General features: G+C 35.8%; 1 protein-coding gene across 1 annotated transcript; it reads left to right on the top strand.

The window, feature by feature from the left end:
• The first annotated feature begins 3970 nt into the window (after nt 1-3970).
• On the top strand, nt 3971-9010 carry mitfa (melanocyte inducing transcription factor a). Its single transcript, XM_058402249.1, has 9 exons — nt 3971-4180; nt 4386-4598; nt 4993-5088; nt 5180-5297; nt 5516-5596; nt 5983-6039; nt 6167-6242; nt 6422-6569; nt 7304-9010. The coding sequence occupies exons 1-9, from the start codon at nt 4148-4150 to the stop codon at nt 7715-7717; spliced, it is 1236 nt and encodes a 411-aa protein (XP_058258232.1). The 5' UTR covers nt 3971-4147; the 3' UTR covers nt 7718-9010.
• Nucleotides 9011-25336: the final 16326 nt, after the last annotated feature.

The raw sequence follows: 25336 nt of genomic DNA on the forward strand, positions 1-25336 counted from the left end.
CTGGGCATCAAATATGTTCTGGCTGTCATAGCAGCTTTTACTGGTAATAGCTTACCTGAACACATAAACACTACAATTGTTTATCACTTAAGCAACAGCAGTTGGTTTAGCTTCCTGCAAGTCAGTTCATGTTAGTCCTTCTGAAAAGTGAGCACTCCATTTTTTTTTTACTGCCTCATTGCTATAGGCTGAAAAGCACATTGCTTGAATCTTTGTTTAAAAAGAACCTCTGTTTATCCTCATCCTCATTGAGGACATTTATTGCAGTTCACCAGTAAGGAAAGAGGGTGCTAAACTGCACTGAATACTCATTGTCATTATAGTTTGGAGAATAAGCTGAGAATTTGTTGATGTAGAGTCGTCTAATAAATACTGTCCTTGTTGCTTCCATGAAATGAGCTGTGACTAAAATGTGCAGTCTTTTGGTGGCGACTGCATGACCAGTAACAGAATAACTTCTATTATACTGTTATTTATGCCTCTAAAGCACAGAGCTGAGCATGATAAACAGAATATTTCCTGATTAGTTCCTTCATATTTTCATTGCCATGTATGTGTTGCAATATCCAATAATTGTCCAACAAAAAGTTTCAATCAACACATGAAGCAGACGATGTGCTAATAAAAACCCAAACATTAATCACATTAAGTCTGAATCACATTAAGTCAGCATCAAAACCAAAACCTCTTGGAGAAAGATTTCAACAAAAGCCTTAAATCGGGAGTAAATATGTAATATGTATATCAAAATTTTAACCCTAAATCTTGTCCAAGGAATAAACCCGTACACCACTTAAATCACTAGTTATGGAATATTTTACATTTTATATTTTATTTTAACATCTAAACTCAATGTGTTATTTCAAAATAGGTTTTCTCATAACTTTTCAAATCATAATAAATAAATCAGCAATGCTGAGCAGATTACACTCCATAGAGGACCTTTGGGCATTTTTTCTTTCAAAATTGCTTGAAAATCAGTAGTATTAAATTTAACCCCTTTTCCATGCTGTGTTGCCATTAAAGTTTACTGAATAGTAATTTGTCTTTAAAAGCTGTGATTAAACCTTGCGACCTCAAGTTCCGATTAATGTCATCAACCACTCAAGGACATGATACACGTTTTTGGTGATACAAGCCTGCCATTACACTGACTTCATCAACAATGGCGTATTTACTGCAGGGATTTTTTGGAGAACATAGCTTCTATTTAGAATGCACTCTTCTTATCCCAAAGACTTCAGGCCAAAGGAAGATGCCACAAACTTACAAAATGGGGAAAAGAGATAAGGAGGAACAAGGGAAGCATTCTCTTCTTTTTTTAAACCAAAGTTCTTTTAGGCTGGAGGGAACTGTCTGTGGCATGCATCACCTCTCGGTTTGCGTTCATAAAGTCCATCTCATCTCACGTCACGCCTGCTGTCCTGCTGTCCCAGTCCCAGTCCCAGTGCCATCAGACATTTCAGATAGCTATTTGTCTATATATTTCAAATTCTCACTCCACATTTTTTTTAACCACAAATGCCTTGTTTCATACTCATACACTATGCTCTATATATTGTTACATAGATCTATTTGCAAAAAACAAATTATGACAATTTGCTAATTTTTTTTTTTATTTTAGAAAAGCTTTTACTTAAAATGCAAATTCTGATGTAACTCAGTATAAGGTTTAAAAACATGTTAGGAAGTCCTGTGAGTTTGGCTATTTATATTTACGGTAATCACTACATTACAGACATAAAGTAAATATGTTGTGTCACATTTACATACACATTTGATAGCATTTTCTTACAAATATAATGCAATGTGTATTTAGCAAAATGTTTAGCTCTCAATCAGTTAAAATATTTAAAAAATTTTTACCACATAATATACTGCTTAAACCCTAAAATCCAGTTTATTTCAGTTTATCTTTAAAGACTATGTGATGTCAGTCCTCACTAAGTGAGTTAATGAGTACTCTGTATACTGTGTTAGGTGCATTTAAATAAATGTTTGCTAAGTTTTCTAAAGTTTCTATGAAGGTTAGGCAATTAACTTCCAAAACATTTTATAATATTACAAATAAAAATGTTATCTAAAATGTTCTTAGAACAACCAGATAATTTTGTATGCTGAACATTAACCCTTTTTACCAGTATACCAGTGTTCCATTCCACTGGCAGAATAGAAATTATCAGACCTTTTCTATCAGTATAAACAATTGAATTATTTTATATAAAAATTAATCAGGACAGATATTTTAATCAGTGTGAGAAACATTTGCATAAAAAGAAACAACCTTTTGTGATTTTTTGGAACTGTTTAATGAGTATATTGCCCTGAATAGGTAAAATAGGTAAGATAAAAACAGGAACACTAATAAAAACCTACCCCTTTAGAATAAAAATGAATTAAAAATGAGTGCCTTCTTTCATATGAGCTATATAGCACCACTGTGTAGTGTGACATGACAAAGAAATCCAGTGCTGAACATGGACACAGCAAAACATACTCAAATTCCAAATTTTTTTTGTCTTCAGGTAAAAAGAGTTAAAGGAAACAAAAGTTTCCTAGAACTATAATGCTTAAAAGAAATGAATACTCTGCGTTAAACATAATAATGGCCTAATTGGAACTCCAGAAAATCTTCTTCAAGCTATCTCAACAATGACATCAGGTCATGAAATGAAATCAGGTCATTACCAGATTACAATTCATGTAATCAAGCAATTCAACAGAAAAGTAGGAAGTAGTTAAGTAGCATTATAAGACGCTAAGACTGGTAAATCAGGCCTTTAGTGCAGACCTCAGTCCCACACGTGTTGGATGCCTCTTGCTCGGGGCTCTAACAGCAAGAATCTCTGAATTGCTTCTCTGTTAGACCAAGGAACAACAGGTCAGCTTTGTTAACATGACCAAACAATATTTGTAATATTTAGAGGGGGTGCGGGGAGGGGGTGAGAAAAAAAACTTTTAATTGCTTAGACGAGCGTTCAGTTCTCTTTTAAATATTCTCTTGATATAACAATACAATGAAATTTTATTTTCATGTACAGGCAGGAAAAAAAAACAACTTGAGGCAATTCTTAGACATGGGTGTGAATTTAAAGCTGGTGTGCATTCATCACTTAATTACATTTTTATTGGTCTTACATCAAGATTTATGTTTAGACATGTTCCCACATGCACACACGCACAATCCAAACCAGTTTGGATTCACACTCAATCTCATACACAGAAAAACATTTCACTCGAGTACTGTTTATAACAACTGAAGAACATAAGGAAATGTAATAAAACCAGATTTTTTATTTAAAAATAAACACATAATCAAATAATCACATATAACTAGCTTAGCATTATGTTACATTATGTTTAAAGCATTGCTACTGATAAATATGGAAATTAAAATCTTTGACTTGAGTTTGCTTAGATGTATGCACTACTTTCCTTGCATCGAATGCACTGATTTTGTGTTACACAGGTGCTATATGTGATATAAAGTATGTATATGTGTATATGTGATTATTTCAAAACCAAACCAAAAGGTCAGTGCATCAAGACATCTAGAAGATAGAAGAAGAAATCCATTTAATGTATTATGCCAAAGCTTTTGCCTTCTTGAAGTGAACTACTTTAAAAGTGGCTTTTAGTTGACATGAGGCATAATTAATAACGAAATACATCTGTGTGTTTATCTCTTCTTGTATGTGTGTGTGTGTGTGTGGCTGAGATATGGTCATCTTGCTCCAACATTTAGTATTTACAGTAGCTGCAATTGTTTCTTGGATGTTCAGAACAAATAATGTTTTATGCAGGCTGAGTGGAACTAAAGATGAAACAGTAGTTAGCCCTAAGCCAGTTTGAGTTTAGAGACGAGCAAATCAGTTAAAAAGAGTCTTTTGTGAAATGGGAACGGTGACGTCAAATGAGCTCTATAAAAGCATAAAGTCATTGTTTAGGGGGGCAACACAGTAAAAGGCAAACAAATTTTCTTCCTCTCACTTGAATATTTGTGTTGTTGTGTCTTTGGCTTCAAGTTCAGTTTGGCACAGAAGTCTAATTGGTCCTTGAATTCTTTTATTTGGTAACTATAACCTGGCTGAGGTCCAGAATTGCTTATTTATTGAGGTCTCTGTGTTGATTTGTTGCGAGTAACAATATGTTGGACATGCTTGAGTACAGTCATTACCAGGTGAGATACTATCTCTCTATCTATCTATCTATCTATCTATCTATCTATCTATCTCTCTATCTCTCTATCTATCTATCTATCTATCTATCTATCTATCTATCTATCTATCTATCTATCTATCTATCTTAAATATTGTAATATATCTGTCTAGATTTTCTACTACATGATGGACTATTTTTTATTTGGCTTTTTCTTCTTCCTTCAGGTGCAGACTCATTTGGAGAGCTCCAATAAATACCACCTCCAGCAGAGTCCAAGGCAGCAGGTGAAGCACTATCTGCCCAGCACACTTGGGGCTAAGCTCAGCCCTCCATTAAACAGCCAGCATCCGGAGCACGGCATGCCCCCCGGCCCCGGAGCCAGCGCCCCCAACAGCCCTATGGCCCTGCTCACCCTCACTAACAACTGCGAGAAAGAGGTAACTCACCATACAGTTTTAACTCAAGTGAATATAAATATGGTTATGAAATTAATTATCACATATTAATCATGTTTATGCTGCAGAAATTATAGTTCACTTTGACCTGAGATCAACATGCAAAGCTACAGAGTTTAAAAAAATGACTGTCTTTATTATTGGTGATTTTTAAGTTCCAGTCATATTTGTTTTGCTCTTATTTTTTGTTTTTAATTAATAATCATTAATTACAAACAGAAATCGGACAATTCCAGTGATATTTGATGAAAAAGTGAAAGTTTTGAGATTTGGATTCTGAATCACATTCAATTCTTTGTAAAAAAAAAAACCATTCACATAGTTGATGGTCTATAAATCATCGTTTGTTGTGCTATCTGTTCTGCCTCTGCTCTAGATGGACGACGTCATTGAAGACATTATCAGTTTGGAGTCGAGTTACAACGATGACATCCTTGGATTAATGGACGCAGGACTTCAAATACCAAATACGGTAAACTAAAACAGAAATCTGATACTGATCTTTTAATTTTTTTGTGTATATTTTTTTGTGTATATTTTATCAACATTTGGCTCTGTTTTAGATCCCTGTTTCTGCAAATCTCCTTGACATCTATAATAATCATGGACTTCCTCCTGCTGGAGTCTCCATTGGGAATTCCTGCCCGTCTAGTTTACCCAGCGTCAAAAGGGAATTCTCAGGTATATCTGCTTCCATTATGTCTCGAATTATCCTGCCTAGAGCACCCATTAAAGCTGTTTAAGTATAGATCCTCATAAATATCAGAATTATTTTGCCATAAACTTCCCATAAGCAATATTATATTGAATGGAAAAGATTAAACTATCCACATTGTGTGCAATTTTAAGTGCACAGTTGCAACAATAAATAAAATCTATATTGTACCAAATGACCCCAGCTCCTGACATGATGCACGTGGACCCACCTGGACCATGTGGCAAGTTTGACTCTTATCAGAGGCCCGAAGGCCTTCCAGTAGGTACGTTTCCGTCTGCTTGGCAAACACTTATATGAATCTTTATAGAGATTAGAGTTAAGCATATGAGCTTATATGATTGCACATGTTCTTATACTACATCGAGCAAAAGAAAGCATATTTTAGTCTGGATAGTGCATGTTGAATGCATTTTCACTTTGTGCATTTATATTGTGATAAATTAAATTAAATTGTGATTGATGAAAAAATTGCACACAATTTGGATACCTGATTATGAAAAACATACACTGATAAACATATCAGACAGCAGAATCAGTGTTCCAAATTGTAAATTATATAGCATACTTAATATTCTTAGTTTTCCGTATGTTAAATGGACCTTTTTTGGATTTTGGATTAAATGGATTTTTTCTTTTTTCTTTTTTCAGAAGCAGAAGTCAGAGCTTTGGCAAAAGAAAGGCAAAAGAAAGACAACCACAACTTGAGTAAGAAAAATTCTTAGATCATTGAAACACAGTTTGCTTTGTGACCTGTTCTTACACAAATGTTGTTTGCCACGGTCAGTATTCTCCCGTTCTAACAAAGACGCTTCTTTTATTTCTATCTTCCTAGTTGAACGAAGACGACGCTTTAACATAAATGACAGAATTAAAGAACTTGGGACCTTAATTCCCAAATCTAATGATCCGTAAGTCAACCAGCTAGCTTTAATTGCCAACTTACATTAAGGCTATACTTACAAATAAACTAAAAATGATTTCTGTTGAAAAGAAAACCATTTGAAGCTGAATTTTTATTTTTGATGGATTGATGGAAAAATGGAAAGAAATATGTGTTAATTTATGATTGTATTATGGATTTTTACAGAGACATGAGGTGGAATAAAGGAACTATTCTCAAGGCTTCAGTGGACTACATCAGGAAACTACAGAGAGAGCAGCAGAGAGCGAAAGAGCTGGAGAGCAGACAGAAGAGACTGGAGCACACCAACAGACACCTCCTGCTTCGCATTCAGGTACACACAAAAACAATCATTCGGTTCGAAAAATTAGGTTTTTACTCATACTACAACTTTGAACGATGTAGGAGCTTGTGACAGCACAAAAAGTGTGTTACACATTTCAGTAGTGGATTAAATAGAAATTATGTCATATGGGGGGATGTGGGGATGTGGTAGTTCAGTGGTTGAGGTGTTGGATTATAGATCAGAAGGTTGTGAATTTGAATCCCAGGTCCACCAAGTTGCCACTGCTGGACCGTTGATCAAAGCTCTTAACCCTCAATGGCTCAGATGTATAAAATGAGATAAATTGTAAGTTGCTCTGGATAAGAAGAACTGAGGGCATGAAGCCTTTATTATTGCCTCACAGCAGAATTCTTTTCTTTGCATATCCCAGCTAAGGAAGTTGTGGTCAGAGCACATAAGCAGCAATGATACAGCACCCCTGCAACAGGGAGGGTTAAAGGCCTCTCTCAACCTCCCAACAGTGGAGCTTGGTGGAGCTGGGGCTTGAACCCCAATCCACCGATCAACAATCCAGAGCCTTAACCACTTGAGCCCCCACTTTTCTAATCTGGTGTAGAATTTGGTGTTGAAATAATTAGAAGGGTGGTAGGGGTTGGGCTTGACTAAATAAAAAAAAAATTATAATTAAAAACAAAAACTTTTTAAGCAATTGCACAGAGAATCGTTCAATGTCTCTTAATAGGGTTGAGAGTAATAAATACGTACATGTGTTTATGACTCAGGAGCTGGAAATGCAGGCTCGTGCTCATGGCCTGGCTGTAGGAGGCTCCTCAGCACTCTGCTCCACTGAGCTGGTGGCCTGCTCCATCAAGGAAGAACCTGTCAGCTACACAAGCTGCTCGTCTGAGCTGTACGCTCGATCACACCTCCCCAGCCCGGATCATTCCCGGCCCACCACTCTGGACCTCAACAATGGCACCATTAGCTACAGTGACAGCACCACAGACGAGGCAGATGCGGGGTTGTACTCAAGCCACAAAGAACCCACAGCCAAGCTAAACGAAATGTTTCTGGAGAACACACTGTCACCAGTGGGAACCAGTAACCTGCTGCTATCCTCAGGTTCCCCGACACACTCCAACGACAGCAGCAGACGAAGCAGCACCAGCACAGAGGAGCAAGACAAGGGCTGTTAGCACTGCTTAATGAACTTTTAATAACTCTGTTGGTTTTGTTGTTGGGTTAATTGTACTGGCAATACTGGGCTGTTTTCTGTCTAATGCAAAATATTGCAAGATATTGTCTAAATTTTGATTGCAAATATGTCCAGGATTCTTGACTAGGAATATATTCAAAGATGTTTCCATGCATCCCTAAAGTTATGTAGGATTTAAGATTTGGAGCACAATTGGGATTTTGTTTTGAAATTTGACATTTTTTAAATACAAAAAAAGTATATATTTTTTTATCTAGTGCCTTTCTCACAAGCAGGATTCTATTTTATCCAGGAATTTATATTTAAAAAACTAGATGGACACTACACACAAAAAAAGACAAAAGAAACATTACTTAAGCCATGACACCTCATCTAAATGTGTACTTTGCATTAATCTGTATATTATTACCATGTCTGCAATCTGTCAGAAGTAAAATGAAATCATTCTGAAGTGCTTTTAGTGTCAGTCTAAATGCCAAAGTAATAATAACACTACTAATAATACCCCCTTCCACAAATATGGTGTTAAATTTATTTTATATACTGAAATCAGAGCAAATCTGAGCAAATTTTTAGTACCAAATCCTACAAAAGAAATAATTATTCCAAAACGATAGAGATGATAACTATAGACTAACAATAATAAATAGATTAATTGTAATAGTAATCTGTAGTTGGTCAGTTAGATATCAACCACTATATATGTATTTTCATTTAGTCTTCAGAAAGAACATGAATACATATACATAGAGTCACGTGATTATAAACTGAATATGGACAGAAATATTGCTTATACAATGTTATTCAAATGGTTATTAGTGGTATTAATGGTTATTATTTACTATATTGTATTTTCTATTTTATTTTTCTTATATAATTTTTTTAAAGGTAATTACTCCCCATGATCTGTTTACAAGGTAAAAGTATTTGCTCATTATTATTAATGTTCTCAGTATTAACTTGTTATATGATTTTATATGCTATAACTACACAATGTTGTATCTTTTCTTACCCCATCAAAGTTACACGCTTAGGAAAAAAGTGCCTCTTTGAATACTTAAACTGTTTCAGCTTTCTAAAATGAGTATAGTCTGAAAATGTTCCAGATAGAGAAACACTCTATTGTAGGCTTCTACTTAAACCCTTTAAGGGTTCCTTCACAAGCACAATCAAAGAACCCTTAACCCCTGGACCCTTTGGTACTGTTTGGGTCAAATTCACCCGGGACCTTGTTGAGGTTTTAAAAGCATTACAAAATAAAAAGAACAACAACAAAAATGTAAAAGTCTTTTACACATATGGTCTTTGTCTCAATCCCAAACAATATAAAGAACATTTATGATTAATGTTTGCAATTGCTAGATGTCATTTAACAAAAAAAATTATAATTTGTGCAAAAAAAAAAAAAAAAACTATAATAAAAACCTTGGTGGCATAAATCTAGAAAAAAAAATGAAATGGAACAATGTTTTAATTAATGTTTATTATTTTGAACTGATTTATCAAATACATGTGATGAACAACAACAGAAGCACGAGAGACAAGAGAAATTACAGATTGCAGTCACAGGCTATTAAATACAGCTCTCAAAAAAACGCAACTGCAAATGCAGATGATTTACAACAAATGCAAAACACTTTTAGTAAAAATATAAAACGGGTTCATTTAATTCAAACACCACACAAGGGTTAAGGGCTGTATTTGAATTTTTTTTCTTGAAGTGTGATATAGATATATAATAGACTTTAGAGATACAAATCATTAGTTCACCACAGAGAGACCTGGAATGAAGTGCCTTTAATTTAACAAATATTTCTTCCTTTCTGGTTTTTTTTTTTAAAATAAAAATGTTTATATGTTTTTGCCAAAATATAAATGTCTCTTATACATACACACAGTGAAAATGTCCCCTTTTAAGTTTATTTTGAAATCTTAGCAATCTCACAAAATAACACAATTCTATTTAAAATATTGCTTAATACGAATAAAGACACAGACAAGGAGTAATGTTTAATTTAAGGTGTGATAAAACAGATGATCTTGTTTTTCAGCCAGTGTTATTTCTAATATTTATTAATAATAACTAAATAATAAAAATACATTGCTTTCTATTAACCTTATCAGATTCCCTGAATCAGCCTAGATATTAGATAAACTGTATTATAATTCTTATTCTGTGCAATTTTCTTTTCATTATAGTTCAAATCTACACTATAAAAACACAAAACAACAACTACACCAACAAAAAACTAATTAAAATGAACTGACTTCATGTTCATGAATGCTTTTTGATGAATAGAATTAGACACTGACGAAAGGTACAGTAATACTACACTGTTTTTTTTTTAACAGAGATCCTTTTATAAAGAACTCTGTAACATCAGACGTAGTATTTATTAAGCGAATGATTCAGATTGATGGAAATAAGCGACAACATTTTTTTTCCTGTTAATAAGCTATTATTTCTAACACAAACTTACACATTAGTCCAGGCCTTGGCCATTAGGACTATGTATCTTTTGCACCATGTAGGCTTCATCGTTCAGACTGCGATGAAGATGTACAATGAAACTATTGTAAAATAATTTTTAAAAAAATAAACAAACAAACAAACAAATAAATATAATAATAATAATAATAATAATAATAATAATAATAATAATAATAATAATAATAATAATAATAAATCAGGGTGTAGAATCATGCATCATGATACTGCAAATTTAAAGGAAAAAAACATTCATGATATGGATAAAAATAAGTATGGATCTGGTCAGGTACACATTAAAACATTAAACACAGCTGAAGCTCTCATCCATCATGCAAGGGGAAAGCAAATAAAAGCAAATTCACCTGCACTTTACACTGGCTATAGTTTATTTTATAAAAGGAGGTGCTTGAGAAACTAGAGTTCCGAGAGGTGAAGTCCTCAGATCACAGAGAGGACTTGCAAGCTTCACACACACAGGACAGAGTAGGGAATCAAACCCTCAGCCCCAGAGTTGCAAGGCATCAGAGTTATCAGAAGGCACATGTATGAGGGTGAGTCAAATGAAAACCATAAAAGTTTGGCATAAACTAGAGAAACAGTACATTCAATTTTATTCAACTGGACCATTGTTCTGAGTAGCCCTTTATTTTTTTAAATAAACAACACAAAAAATGAGTTTGTGCCAAAAAATAGTAATGAAAATTTGCAACAACAACAACAATAATAATAACAACAACAACAACAATAATAATAATAATAACAAGAACAAGAACAAGAACAAGAACAAGAACAAGAACAAGAACAAGAATAATAATAATAATAATAATAATAATAATAATAATAATTATTATTATAATAATAATAATTTGCAAATTAAAAAAACACTTTCAGATAGTTTTACAAAATGGCATAGCAGACTAGATATTTGAAGAAATATATTATAACACTTTTTGGACCCATAACCGGTGCACATATTTGTCATACAATATAACAACAGAAAAAAACACAACCCAGGTTAAATAAACTGTCTAAATATTAAAGAGGTGTTTTTCTTTTCATTAGAAAAATGAGATGGTTTCCTCAGAATACAGTAAACATGCTATTACTTGTACAATGTGATGTCCTTTGTACAAATCTTGATTCTTCTGCTTCATTTTCTTCTTCTATTATTAAGAAATTCATCTATTTTAAGAAAGATTCATTTACATTTTCTTACCTTTATCTCACCCTGTCATTTGCATAATGCTATATGGCTTTTCATTTGTTCATCAAGTTGTAGCTGAAATTAGTGATAAATAGTGTTAAATTAATGTTACGTAATTATTATGTGGTAACTTTATGGTAAAGATATTGGACTAGATTGGACTAGGATTATCCTTCAATAAAGGACACGATAATATAGACAAATAATGTGCAAAGGGAACAGAAGAAGAAACAACTGAAATATTATAGCGCCATTCAAAAGTTTTGGACCACTTGGAAATGTCCTTGTTTTCTAAAAGAAAAGAAAGATCTTCATTGTCACACTGAATCAGCGACCATCAGTCCTCTGTTTCAATCTCATGTTTGCTAATTCAAGCTCATAAGGCTAACTGATTATTAGAAAACACTTTTCAAAAGACAGATGAAAACTTTTGTACTGATTAAGGGAGTAATAAAGGTGCCATTCTTTTAGGTTAGTTTAGTAACTGGAGCATCAGTGGGTTTGTATACAGGCTTAACTTTTTCTCTGTTTATGGTAAGAACGCATCTTACCAGGCTATGAACTACTCCCTTCACAGAACATTGCATACTGGTTCTAAAAGAAAAAGGAGTGTGATACCCCGGTGCTCAAAAATGTAAGGAAACTTCCAAGCGATCTCAAACTTTTGAAAGGCAGTGTATCTGGCTTAGGTATGCTTACTATGTACAAAGTGCCAAGTGTACCAAGTGCTCTACTTAAATGAATGAATGAAATGAATGATTGAAAATAAAGAAACATTATGGACAACTAGATGGCATCAGAGAAACTCAACTGCTGGTTTTTCTAACTTCTGTTCAGTTTAAAAAATGTGTTTTTCTGTTAGATAAACAGTTAGTTAGTTTGTAGAAACATGTTTTGCATTGCATGTGGACTGGATGCTTGATTCCTGCCTCTGCCAAGCATGTATAGAGTTCAATGGGTGTGTGCGATTGTGCCCTGTGATGGTTTGGCACCCTTTTCTGGGTGTTTTGTAGTGGAACAGGTTCCTGTGTTTGCATGTAATATTGTGTAAGATAAGAGGTACAGAACACTGATGAATGGTGACAGGAAAACAACCCTGCTGACTTTTTTGCACTGATCTGACACAGACTTGCTATGTATGATGGTGGGAGGACACCTTGTGTTATATAAGGATAATAACACCTTGTATATACAAGGATACTTGTATACCATGAGAGCCCAGGTCATCTTTCCTATAACTTAGTGTTACAGAGTGATGTGTCTAGTAAAGTTAAGAAGCTTTTTTTTTGTCTTTTCAAGCATATATAGCTGACTCAGTACACAGTGAAATGAAATGTTTCTCTAGGACTATGGTGCTACATAGAACAACATAGAGCTACATTAAACACAGAGCTAACCTAGCAACCTTGTGCAAACAGTGCAAGACACAACATAGTGCCAATCACATTCAGTATATTATACAGTACATTGTGCATAAATAAGAGGACTGATGTGTGCAACCTGACATAACAATGCAAGTTACATTAAAGCAATTATTTAAGGTATAATGTGTATAATGTTAACATTTATAATTGTATATTATAATACAATATAGGTAATATATATATAGGTAAACCCTAAGTGTAGCTATTCACATAGATACAGCAGATTTCAGTTCATATGTTGTTTTTGTACACTACCTGAGGAAGAAATGTTCAATGAAAAGAGCTCATGTCTTTTTATACCCTTTCCTTCATTTTTATTTTTTATTTTTTTGTTTTTGTTTTGCCCTTCTGTTGTGGTGTAAGCATGTACAGTATACTTTAATAAGAATACACCAAGAGGCAATTTAACTGTTGTGTGCAGATTTGTTAGGAATTGCTTTGAAAAAAAAAAAAAGCTAGAAACTGCTTTGGAAAAACTAAACCTCATGACTTGAATGCAGTGATTAAAAGTATTAACTGAGAGAACACCACAAATAAATTACTTGAAATCTGGACAGTACACAGTAAAAGCGTGTGTTTTTTGTACTTCCTAGTCGTTCCAGAAGATGGCGCTCTTATATCAGTCTACAAGTTTATCTAGTTTGTTTAAATATTGCTCTTTATACGGTTCTGGAAGAATAATGTGTCATTTGATGCACAGCATTTAATAAGCAAAAATTATGTTCAATTTTTATTTTATTTTATTTTATGTTAATTGCTTATCTTATAATTGTTTGTAGAATGAAATGGAATCTTAATGCCTCTGAAATGAAATAATAGTGATTTTTTTCTCTTCGCATTATAAAGAATAAATAATACAGAATACAGAATAAATGATGTATAGAACTATCTACACCAGTCAGTTAGATGTAGCAAGAAAACGGCTGGAAGAAAACAAGTGTACTATTATTATTATTAGTAGTAGTATTATTAGTACTATTATTATTATTATTATTATTATTATTATTATTATTATGTGGTTAATTAATTTATTTATTTAGTTAGTTTACCAACAGGATATATTGTGTATCTGTAATCAGTATTCTTGTTTTATCATTGCATTTAATACTTATACATTGTGGTAGACATTTGCAAGTCAATGGACATTTTAATACACAACAATATAGTGTTTAAGTTAAAAAGTAGTTCATAGTGTGTACAATAAAACAGATGATAAGTATAAACTGGTTCACGTCCTCATTCAGTAACACTTCTACTAGAAATCACTAGATTTCCTCTAGTGACGACTCTTTCTCCTTCTTGAGGACTACACCATTAAATTCATGTTAAATAAAAAGGTGTGCATATTGACATTATTTATTAACTGGTGTTAGTATGTCTTACAAACGCCTGTATAAGTGGATATAAGCAACAACCAGTGCCTTTTTGAGGAACTAAAAAGTCTGAGAACTCATGTCTGCCATGAGATAATCCAGACGGAGGTGTATTATCCAAAACCAAATTGTATCTACCTCTCTGTTCTCTCTCTGTCTGAGTGTGTTTTCATTGTGTGATGCTTGGCTCTGATTAGTATAGGTGTCTGCAGTGTGACACACTTCTGGAAGCACATTTGCTTCTTTTGTACTTTAAATACTCCAGCAACCTGATGTGCCATTCTGAAGCAAGGATACATGAAGATAATCAACACCGGATCCATGAGCTGGAACACAATGAATTTGTAGGGATGGAGAAAGTTACGTAGAGGATAATAGCTTTTTGGAAAAAATTCCGCATGTGGTCTGTACATGAAAAACCTTCCAGAATGACCTCCATGAGGGAATAAATATCTAACTCACACACTCAACAAATAACCATCTGACAAAATGACCCAAAAATACCCAAGACATACCGAAGACCCACTCAGACACCGAACAGTAAATATGACTTAATCGTCAACCTATAAATCTGTTCAGTTGTGTTTTGTTTATATGACCACTAACCTTTTATGATTTGTAAGCCCCATCCTTCGTATTGGCTGTTGAATGGCCATTTTAGATCATAATCAATAGGTAAATCCTGTTAAATGTTATAAGGCTGTAATCTGTTTTTGTAGCTTATTGTGAAGCATGCTTAGCAAATCTGGATCACAGATCTGGTTAATCAATAATGCTGATTATAAATAAATATGGATTCTAGTTTCTTTTTGTATTTTAAAAAAGCTTCTCGTTAGTAACACTGTGTTGCAGTTCCGTGCTGTGCAACAACAGCACTCTATCAACAGCACAGTCAAGTAGCCAATATACTTGTGTACCATATGTACACAAGTCCCAACTGTGGGACAATCTGTAGAACAGGAGTATGCTGTTACAATGAGAGACACTGCAACAGAGAGAGAGAGAGCAAGAGAGAGAGAGAGAGAGAGAAAGAAAGAGAGAGAGAGAGAGAGAGAGAGAGAGAGAGAGGGAGGACAAAAGTGATCAATTACTCACATTACATGCAGTCCTTCAGGAATTTGCTTTATTGGCCCAGACATCTGTTATAATATTGTCATAATGTGTAATCAGATGGGGCCTGTTGTAGCCAAGTCAGGGAAGAAAATGCAGCTATGAAAGTTCAATTAAAATGCACAGGGACAGCAGTTTTGTCCATCTGGCAAACCGAACACTTTTGTTTTTTCCTGTCCTTTTTTGTTTTCTCTCCTCCTGTTAAGTCTCTTGAGAATGAAAGGATGTGACCTGGTTGCAGGTTTATACACCTCTTTCACTGAAAATGAAAACAGGTGACACCTGTGTAGTTGGGCTCCTGGGCCGAATATATCATCTGGCCTAACGGTGCGAGAGAACGTTACAGCACTGCATTAAAGACACCTGACAATCAGGTGTTCGTTCTCACAAGCAAGTTCAAAGTGGCCCTTGTTTAGCAGAAACATGCGGCAGGATAATCATCATAATCTACAAAGCCGTGCATCACAGATCAGAGAAGGGGCTCACCCTTGGAGCTTGTTTTCTTGCACTCACAAAGAGGAGTAAATTGCTGGATGGATGTTAAAATAGGGCTTAAGATGTATCTTACTCGCTCACACACACAGACACATTAATTTCCTGTGTTCACACATAACTAGCTCTCCTGTCCTCTAAGAACAACATGAGTGTGGATTTATTTGGCATTAAACAATACCATTATGAAGTCTAGCGGCTTCTATCAGGGAGGATTAGTGCATGCTGGCTTTTCCTGAGAACCGATAAGAGGAGTCTGGAAATTTTACACCGCCTGTAAGTAAGTCTGATGTCCTCTCCGGGCTGTGTGATATTGCCCGTTGGCCAGACTGCACATGTTTCTCACTTAAAGCATACAGGGCCCAGAGAGCATTATTCCGTCTCCACAGGACTAGTGCACAGCTGCGCCATATTTATCATCCCGCTCCCAATCCCGGCAAATTGGCAGTGAGATCACTAGGTGACGGGGTTAACTACTAAAGTTGTATGTAACTTGGAGCCTCCCACACTATGATTAATCGGGCGATGGAGAATGAGGGCCCTCTTGACGGCATCACACGCGGCGTAGAGCATCTGCGACGGTCAAGGCAAAACAAATGGTGTGTTGCCTTTGTTCCCGAAGACGGTGCATAACCGAACATCCAGAGTAATTAATTTTACATCGCCTCATCTGCAGGGTCCCGAAAGCTAATGAAAGTGTTTTTGAGTCGCACCGGAGTTCAGGGCCCACGTACTGAGTTATGAGGGGAATGAAGTAATTGGGCGACTAAAATGAATCACACATCCAAGGCCTGAGTCGATTTTTAATGCGTTGAATAAAATACAAAGAGACAAAACAAACAGGGGAAGATTTACAGGATATCACTTTTTCCAATTTTAAGAGAGAAACCAAACCCATGTCTTAATAACTGGACAGCCAATGTTGTTTCCAGTAAGAGCTCATCCTCAAAAACAGCTGGCATACATCACACATCTGCAGCTGGAGTGACGAAGCTCATACAAAGGACTGACTGTATCTCTATGATGTGGAGAAAACTATCCAAACAAATGATGTCGCTACAGAGAGGATGGAGTGGTTGGGTAGGAATATAATCATTTCAACACTCCAACACTAAATTCATGTTAGTTGTATGGTATAGGTGCTATAACTGTACTTGGATCACATTTCTGAGCAGGATTCTACACTATAAATGAACGCGCAGGAATTAACAATCAGTGGCAATATTTTTGTACATAACACAAGATTTTAGATATGTCTGGTAAATCCTTACTTGTTATGATGGCCAAAAAAGCATTATTTCCCACAGAGGGATGCAATCGAGAATGAAGCACTAATTTATGTACGAAACTGCAATCCTGCTTAATTGGATGGCGTCTAGAGGGATGAATTGAGCAAACAGTTTCTTTAATTGTTATATTCAATTAGGGATTCAAATTAGTCCCCTTGGCAGAAGTGTCAGCACAACAATGGCAGTGTTGTTTGTATCTATTTGTTGCCGTTGCTGTTCTGAGGAACAAGATGAAAAGAGCGAGAGGAAATACGCACATGCCAGTGCATCCCCAAGCCCTTGTAATTCCCATAGCAAATCCATTACACGCCTTCTCTCTCTCTCTCTCTGTCTCTCTCTCTCTCTCTCTCTCTCTCTCTCACAGCTCATTTTTATTTATCACGAGCCTGTTTGCTAATTTTATTTTGCAAGGAAGCAATTGTGCCCTTCCCCCTGTGTGGGCTCTCTCAATGGGCCTCTGATTCCTGTGAAGTGACAGTGGGTAAATATGCATAAAAAACATTAGGGAGGGGGGGATACAATTAGCACCAACGAGGTTGACTGCCTCCTGATTTCATTGGCAACTTTGGCCGCTTTGGTGATAAGCCGCATTATCTAGAAAATTGGCCGAGGGAAAAGAGCAAGCCCTCTGATTGTCAGCAATGGTTTGCAGATAAAGTGGTATTGAAGAGAAAAATAATTGAAGTTGAAATATGTTAAACAAAGGTGTCACATACTGTGGGGATCATTTACCTCCGTTCAGCATCAAGGTGAAAATCATGCATTGTGTCCAGGTTTAATGGCAGTGTTGACTTTTTAGACAATTTTTTATTCAAGTTGTAAAAAAAAGAGCTTTCCCGTTTTAGAAACCCAGTGAAACCCCTATTTATTTAAGGATTTTCCCGAATGGTCAAACCAAAGAATGTACGTTTCCCAGAATTAACCTTTTTTTTTTTAACTAAGAGTGTAGGGTCTTTTGCTTGTTTGTGTGAAGAAGGAAATCGATTATATTCAGTACAAGGTTTAGAAAAATCCAACCTTTCAGCTATAATTCCCAGCTCCTTAGACTGAATATCTCAAAATACACAAACCCCATTACTCATATCAATGGAAATTTTCCACTGAACGTTCCAGTGGGGTTCAAAGTGGCAGGCGAGGATAGACAGCATTACAGGACTTGTAGCCTTGATGGATATCAAATAAAACTTCAAATAAAAAAGAGACTAAAATAACCAAAGAGAACAGAGAAACTAGGCATCATAGCTGTCAGTCATTTTTCCTGCATTGATGGTGAATGACATTGAGTTGATTTCATTCTGTAGTGAAATACACGTACGTACTGGACCTAAGTTAAGAATGTGTGGAAGATGTTTGGAAATATGACTAATGTACCTGAAGTCACTTAAGGGGCCAACTTGATACCTTTATTTGTAGTGTCTTACCCATGGTATCAAGTGATTAAATGATAAATGTCCCACTTCAAACATGCCTGATGCCCTATTCCTGATGCACTTGAAGAGTAATTGGTCTTACTTTTGCATCCATGTGACTGATGCCACGATTCTGAGACAGTACTGTCACTCGATGCTTCTGATGTCAGATGCATGTGCTTGTTTTTTCTTCACTCTCTTCTCTCTTGCACTTTCAAGGGAGCAGTTGACACCGCTCTTATCCATTCAGAGAATCTGGAGCCTCTGGTGCAGTGCTGGCTGTCAGGCATTCCAGCCGGACGGCTGGCTTTAAGTGACAGACCTGCTAGCGGCGGTGGTCTATTTGGCATCTGAAGCTTTCCGAAGACATGACAGGGCATAACTTAGTCATAGAGGATGGGCAAAGTCTGTAAAGAAACCCTGGCGTTCACTGCATAAGATCAGAAAAGAAAAAAAACTAAGCCTTGGCATTCTCCACAGATTGTATCACATTCTCTTTGTATCCATTAGCAGATGATAAAGCTTTAGGGGTTGTACAAAGTGTTGTCCTCTTTTAATCTGGACTTACTGAAACTGGATAGTAGGCAGTAGAAAAATAGGTTTTAAAACAAGAGCGCTACAGTGTTACAGCCATGAAATTACATATCATGTGCATTTATCATTCTCAAGATTTCTGTTCACTCTAAAAAGCTTAGTGGCTTAGAAATTCCTCATTAGGCCTTTATAAGAGAAAGAGGCAGTGAAGCGCTGTGCACATTTTGGTTAAAAATGGTCTGTATCAACCACAACAGATTAAAAAAACATTATGCTACGTGCTCACACATCTCCTAAAGACAATACTAGCACGTCACATAGAAGCCTGAAAAGGCATCCTCCCAGTTCATCTCTTTAGAAATCTCTCTCTCGTGTCCTCCCTGTGTCCTCCATACACCTCGGCTCATTGCTTTTCTTTGTTGCTGTCTCTCTATGGCTCTCTGAAATCCTCTTTCAGTGCTTACTGCTCTGTGTATATAGACCCCCCCAAAAAAACAATAATTGGAAGTAAAAATGCTGTCAGATAGCTTAACCCCGGTCACGGCCATTATTCTAAAGGAGAGGACAATTAGTGTCATTAGTAATGCAATAGGCTGCTGGGCATGTGTGATATTTCAGGTCACATATTTACATAATGAGAATTGAAAATTAGGAGCCTAGTAATGAAGAGGTCTATTATTTGATTATAGGCCGATTTGGAATTAGTGAAGAAACACCCAGACAGCTGTCTATCAAAAAACGGTTGTTGGAAAATGCTTTTCTTTTTTAGGTAAAGGTCAATGATATACCTATATAAAAACTCACTACTGCCCTTATTATTAACATGATATTGTCATCGCAGGGGACAAAGATATCAGTGGCTGATAAAGGTGTTAATTTAACAATGCTAGTTGGATTTTTGAAAGCCTACGGCATGGAAGCTGGTGGATAATTCTGTTGATCTCTTTATCCACCAAGGGGCAGTATGCAGCTAGTTTTCCTCTTTGTGGGGTCTGAACTTGGATATACAGTACCTAGTGTGCTTAAATCAAGCATATTATTTTCTGTCTTTTGTGTATGAGTAATATGCTCTTTGTCTATATTGGAAAATAAATATATCACAAAGGCTACACTAAACATATGGAAAAAAAAATCCAGAGTACCAGTTGTTCGACTTCAACTTCCTGCTATTCATTCTTTTTCTTTCTTTCTTTTTTTCCAGACCAAACAGTTTCTGCACTTGTTTAAGCTAAAATAATAATGACAAATATAAACAGTGTGTTGTTTCTCTGACATGACAGCCCCCCAGCTAAACTGCACATTCATAAAGGTGAACAAACACCAGTGTGACATTTAGCAGTGTACAAACCTAGTGTTGCTTGACAGAAACTTGGCAGATACGTAAACTGCTGTTTTTCTGTTATGGTCTCGTTTTTTTTTCTTTTTCTTCACAAAGCTCATTTCAAGCCATTTCCCTCTCAAATGTGTAGCCCCAACATGCCAAAACCAGGACCTGCAGAGAAAAGTGTTACTCTTTAAATCTCTGGCTTACTGAGGTATAAGTGATCTTAAATGCATTATTAATGACTCCTTGTGCTGCAATTACTGACAGAAGCAACGGCCTTACTCGCTGACATGTTGTGCTAAATGGGTCTTCAGCAGTCTCTCTCTCTCTCTCTCTCTCTCTCACACACACACACACAAACTCGCACACACGCGCACACACACACACACACACACAAATACTTCACATCAGCTTTGATTAATGCAGAGGCTCGTCCTATTAGACAGCTACAGTGCACCAGTGGGAACAGTTTGGGAAGGTTGTCCTTTTGGACCTATTTGGACACTTAGGCCAAGTTATAGTAAATATTTCTAATATTTATATATACCATATACAACAGAACCTATTTTATGCTATTAATTAAATGCAAGAAGCTAGTGAGGAGAACATCATGTCTTCCTTTTAAAGCTAATAAGACAAATATCTGTCTCTTTCTCTCTCTCTCTCTCTCTCTCTCTCTCTCACTCTCTCTCTCTCACACACACACACACACACACACACACGGACATCCATACAGCCAGGAACAAGGAACTTAGCAATTGACATTTGCAGGACCTTGACTCAAACTTGGAATAGCAGCAGGGTCTAATATTATGCATGTTTAAATGAGCAATTATTGATAAACCCAGGTTGGTTTGCCCCTGGGAGGATTCAGAGGCCGTCTCTGTTCCAATTCAATTATTAAATCTTCATCAAGTCCATTTATTTCAATTCCATTTCCAGCGACCAAAAATATTAGCCTTAACTCCATTTTATTGCAAATGAACTGGGCACTAGATGCTTTCTGTAACAGCCTACAGTGCTTAGGTAACATTTACACATATATTACATAGGTTTTATTTTTGTTTGGGATGATATGAGCACCTTTTTGAAGAGTAAGCTCTGTTTATTCTGTCTGTGATCTTATGTCTTATTGATGAGAGAAATCTCATGCGGTTTGCACGGATCAGACTCACCTGCTGACAGGCAGCACTTCACACCACGGCACCGGGAGCAGAAATGGCACATTTAACATAAATAATAAATAGGATGACATTTTGTCAACTTGTGCGGGATTTCAGCATAATATTTAAATAGAGCCAGTAAACTGGGTGCTTAGGTGTGCATTATTGATTCACAACCCTTCAGCAGTGTGCCTGGTGTCTGTATTTTCTGTGATTTTATGAACCTTTACACTTCATGAATTACAGATGTATATAACATTATTAGAAAATGTGGACTTGTGATATAGACCAGACTCAATGATTTTTTTTCTGCTGACCAACTGTTCAGGCCAAGTTGCTTTGTTCAGTGTTTTTAAAAAAGATAAATATGTTTACACAAGTTCCATGAAGTATTTTTATTCCCTTATTAATCAATGTTTAACTGGGACTCTTTACAAATGCTGTGTTGTCATTCCTTCTGCTGAAAAAAAACACACAACAACTTTCTTTTACCTTTAAGCCACTAATATTACCAAGAATTCTTATTACACAACTTCCTGTGTGTTTTGAACGCTATGCAAATTTGATCCACTGCACATGTATTAATTCGCTGTAGAAATAGTTCAGATATTACATAACTCATGTTGATTAATGAGCTAGTCTGATTGCCTAACAGTCTGTTGGTATACTTGTTTTTTAACACAGACACGTTTGCTCCTTGGGGATGTAGTCTGTTGGGAACGTGAAGCATGTTTTGTGCCATTTTGATGAATTAAAAAAGTTGTCTCACATGGCACAAAAGTGTTATTTTTTTGTTCAAAACAGAAACCGCTAAGGGTCTAGGGAATATACAAAGTCACCACACAACAAGGCAGATTTATAAAATAGGTATAGCAGACAATGTGCTTAGTGGATATATCCAACGTATAGTGATAAAGCCCCAATGTGGCATCGCTTATCAACAGAAGTAGGCTAACTGATTATGCAGAACCTTGAGGATTAGGCCTCCTTTTCTTATTACAGCGACACTTTAGAAAAGCTATACAGAAAAAAATAATACTTGTGATAAAACCCTGGCCATGGGTGCATATATAAATTTGCAGATACAGTGACTTGCTCTTGAAGGAGCTTGGGTTTGGATAGTCCTATTTTTTTAATAAAATTCCAGAAGTAACATGTGTACATCTCCAGTGTTATACAGAAAACTATACAGCTGTATGATAATACCCAACCTTGTGTATCTCATCCTTTATTTTACAAAAAAATTTGGACTGAATATAGTCTGAATATATCTTGTCAATGTTAATGACAGTTTTGCACTCAAGTCTCCATCAGTGAACATTAAAAAGATAGACTTCATGTTAAAACTAATGAATTTCCAGGTTACGCACTTAATGACTAAACAGTTAGAGAATAGAAATGATTTCTAATCACACTTTTGAGTCTGGTTCCCCTCAAGGTTTCTTCCTCATATCATCTCAGGGAATTTTTTCTTTGCCAAAGTGACCTCTTGTTTGCTTATTACAGCTAAATTTAAAATGTATAATTTCTATACTGAATCTATATATTTCTGTTAAGCTGCCTTGTGATAATGTCCGCTGTTAAAGGCACTGTAGAAATAAAACTGAATTGAATGGAATGTTCATAAAAAGCTTGAATAGTTGCATTTTTCTAAGACCAATCTTAAATGTAAAGTTGCTGTCTATGTAAAATTACATTTCTGAATCAAAATGTTGTTTTGAAGCTGCTTTTGTCTAAATCAGGTAAATTTTTCCTGATTCGTTTCCCTAAAAATAGAGGAGAAGCTTTGCCTATTTGGAAACTTTACAAAAAGGCTTCTAGGTGAAGCACCTTCATGAAGCTGGTTTGAGAAGATAGAAAGTGTGTGTGAAGCTTCATCAGGAACATTGATAAGATTTTAAGCTGAACTAGTTTCACTATGTTTAACCCTTTTCTTGGTCACTGCATAATCCTGTATGTATTATTATATAGGGTTAACTCTTCTCACCCGAAGTTGTATTTCCGTGTCAGGTCTCACTCCACAGAGGTGGTTAATGGCACATACAAGAGTAGACACCCAGGACTTTAAGAACTACTACTTTGTAGTTTGTCCTAAGTATTTCTGTTTTTACCTAGCCTACTAGGGGCAATATATTCACAGGAATGTTCCCTGAAAATGTTTTTATCTTCCAGGTAAATGGTGATATCAAACCCATTTCTTCTCTCTGAGATGCCCCAAGTGCTTTTTCATAAGTGTCTAAATTAGAATGTGTTATCTTCAACCAATAAAATTCTGTGTAAGATTAACCAAATGTCTCACACTAATAGCCAACAAATGTCATGACTAATTTTATATCAGACTTGCAGTAATAAAATAATTCGTTTGTTTATACTAATTGAAAATGTCTGACAAGTCAATTTCCATTCAGCAGAAACACCAGTGATAATAATTGATGATAAAAGTGAAGAAAACCCTTCTATGATTAGGTTTAACACATACTGTATACATAACTTTCTTTGAAATTCTACTTGGTTGATACTTGGTTGCTTGGTTGATACAGCTTCGTCTCTTAGTTTGTGCCTGTTTAAAACAACCCTCATTAACATTCTGCAGTTATTCCACAAGCTACTCATTTGTCCAGACGGACCATTTCAAATGCAGATTCATGTCGAGATGAAATATTTTCTATTTGGGCTACAGCATGGAAGGTGCACAGCGACTCAGATGAAAATATTTCCAGGATAAAATTACACATTATTACAACCTGTGGGTCAATTTAGCAACAATAAAAAATAAAGATGCTTATACTAAACAAACACTAAAGAAAATGGCAAAATTTGGCAGACCCATGAAGATGTCTGGCTCTGATTCTTACAGCACCCTGGAAGCCTTAAGTATATGCCTGTATTTATAGCTGTGCTTTCACTCTATGATGGTTTACATGCAATCAATAACAATGATACACCATGTTCTGTGCCACCATAAATATAGATGACTGTGGTTTCAGTGTGATAAAGATACTGAACTATATAGATGTAGGTGCTTCTGAGGGACGTCATGACAGATCCTAAATAAAAATCATGGCAGATGGCCTGTTTTTAGATGGCATGGCCTTTGTTCTTCAAACACGTTTCATATATCACGCATGCAAGACATTTCCAAAGCAGGAGCTGTAAAGAAATATTGTTATGTTATCTTTTCAGCTGGGTAGAACTGATAAAGCGAGTTTCCACACTAATATTATATATACCATTTGGTCCATTTTTCATATGCACTATAAAGGTGAAAAAACATTACATGAAACATACGTTATGTGGAAATACAGTGAAAATGGAACCCATATTATCTTTCAGTGTTACTTTACCAGTATTTACTGCTATTACTGGTTATCACTGGACAGACTTTCAAAAAAACAGAATCCGCTTTGAAGACCAAAAGCAAGAGTTAGAACTAAATAGATGGAGATTTACCGGGGTGGAGAGGTGGCTATGAGGAGTTATAGCAGCCTCATCAGCAGAGGCCATGGAGTGTGGGATCGATACTCTACTAATGCAACGCTTTCATTATTCCTCCTGACCCAGGGACAGACACTAAAAGCAGCCAGGCTAATCCGATGGCTCTGGGACCCTTAAGGGGATGTCTCAGTCACTTTCCACACTAGATGCCTCAAAAATCTCAGGACCTTTACTAGCAAGCATTAAGACGGACACATTAACACATAGCCTTTGTATAGTGCATCCGGCATTTTTATGTGCCTAACAAGAACACAATAAATTGCTCCTCATTACGCAGTAATTAACTCCACC

This window comes from Hemibagrus wyckioides, linkage group LG11 (genome assembly GCF_019097595.1).
Source record: "Hemibagrus wyckioides isolate EC202008001 linkage group LG11, SWU_Hwy_1.0, whole genome shotgun sequence".
NCBI lineage: Eukaryota > Metazoa > Chordata > Actinopteri > Siluriformes > Bagridae > Hemibagrus > Hemibagrus wyckioides.

Bases quoted from the DNA above. Each gene is read 5' to 3' on its own strand.
- mitfa (XM_058402249.1), top strand. From the start codon at position 4,148: ATGTTGGACATGCTTGAGTACAGTCATTACCAG. The intron at 5,298-5,515 runs GTATATCTGCTT...AAATGACCCCAG, and splicing joins CGTCAAAAGGGAATTCTCAG to CTCCTGACATGATGCACGTG. The intron at 6,243-6,421 runs GTAAGTCAACCA...GGATTTTTACAG, and splicing joins ATTCCCAAATCTAATGATCC to AGACATGAGGTGGAATAAAG.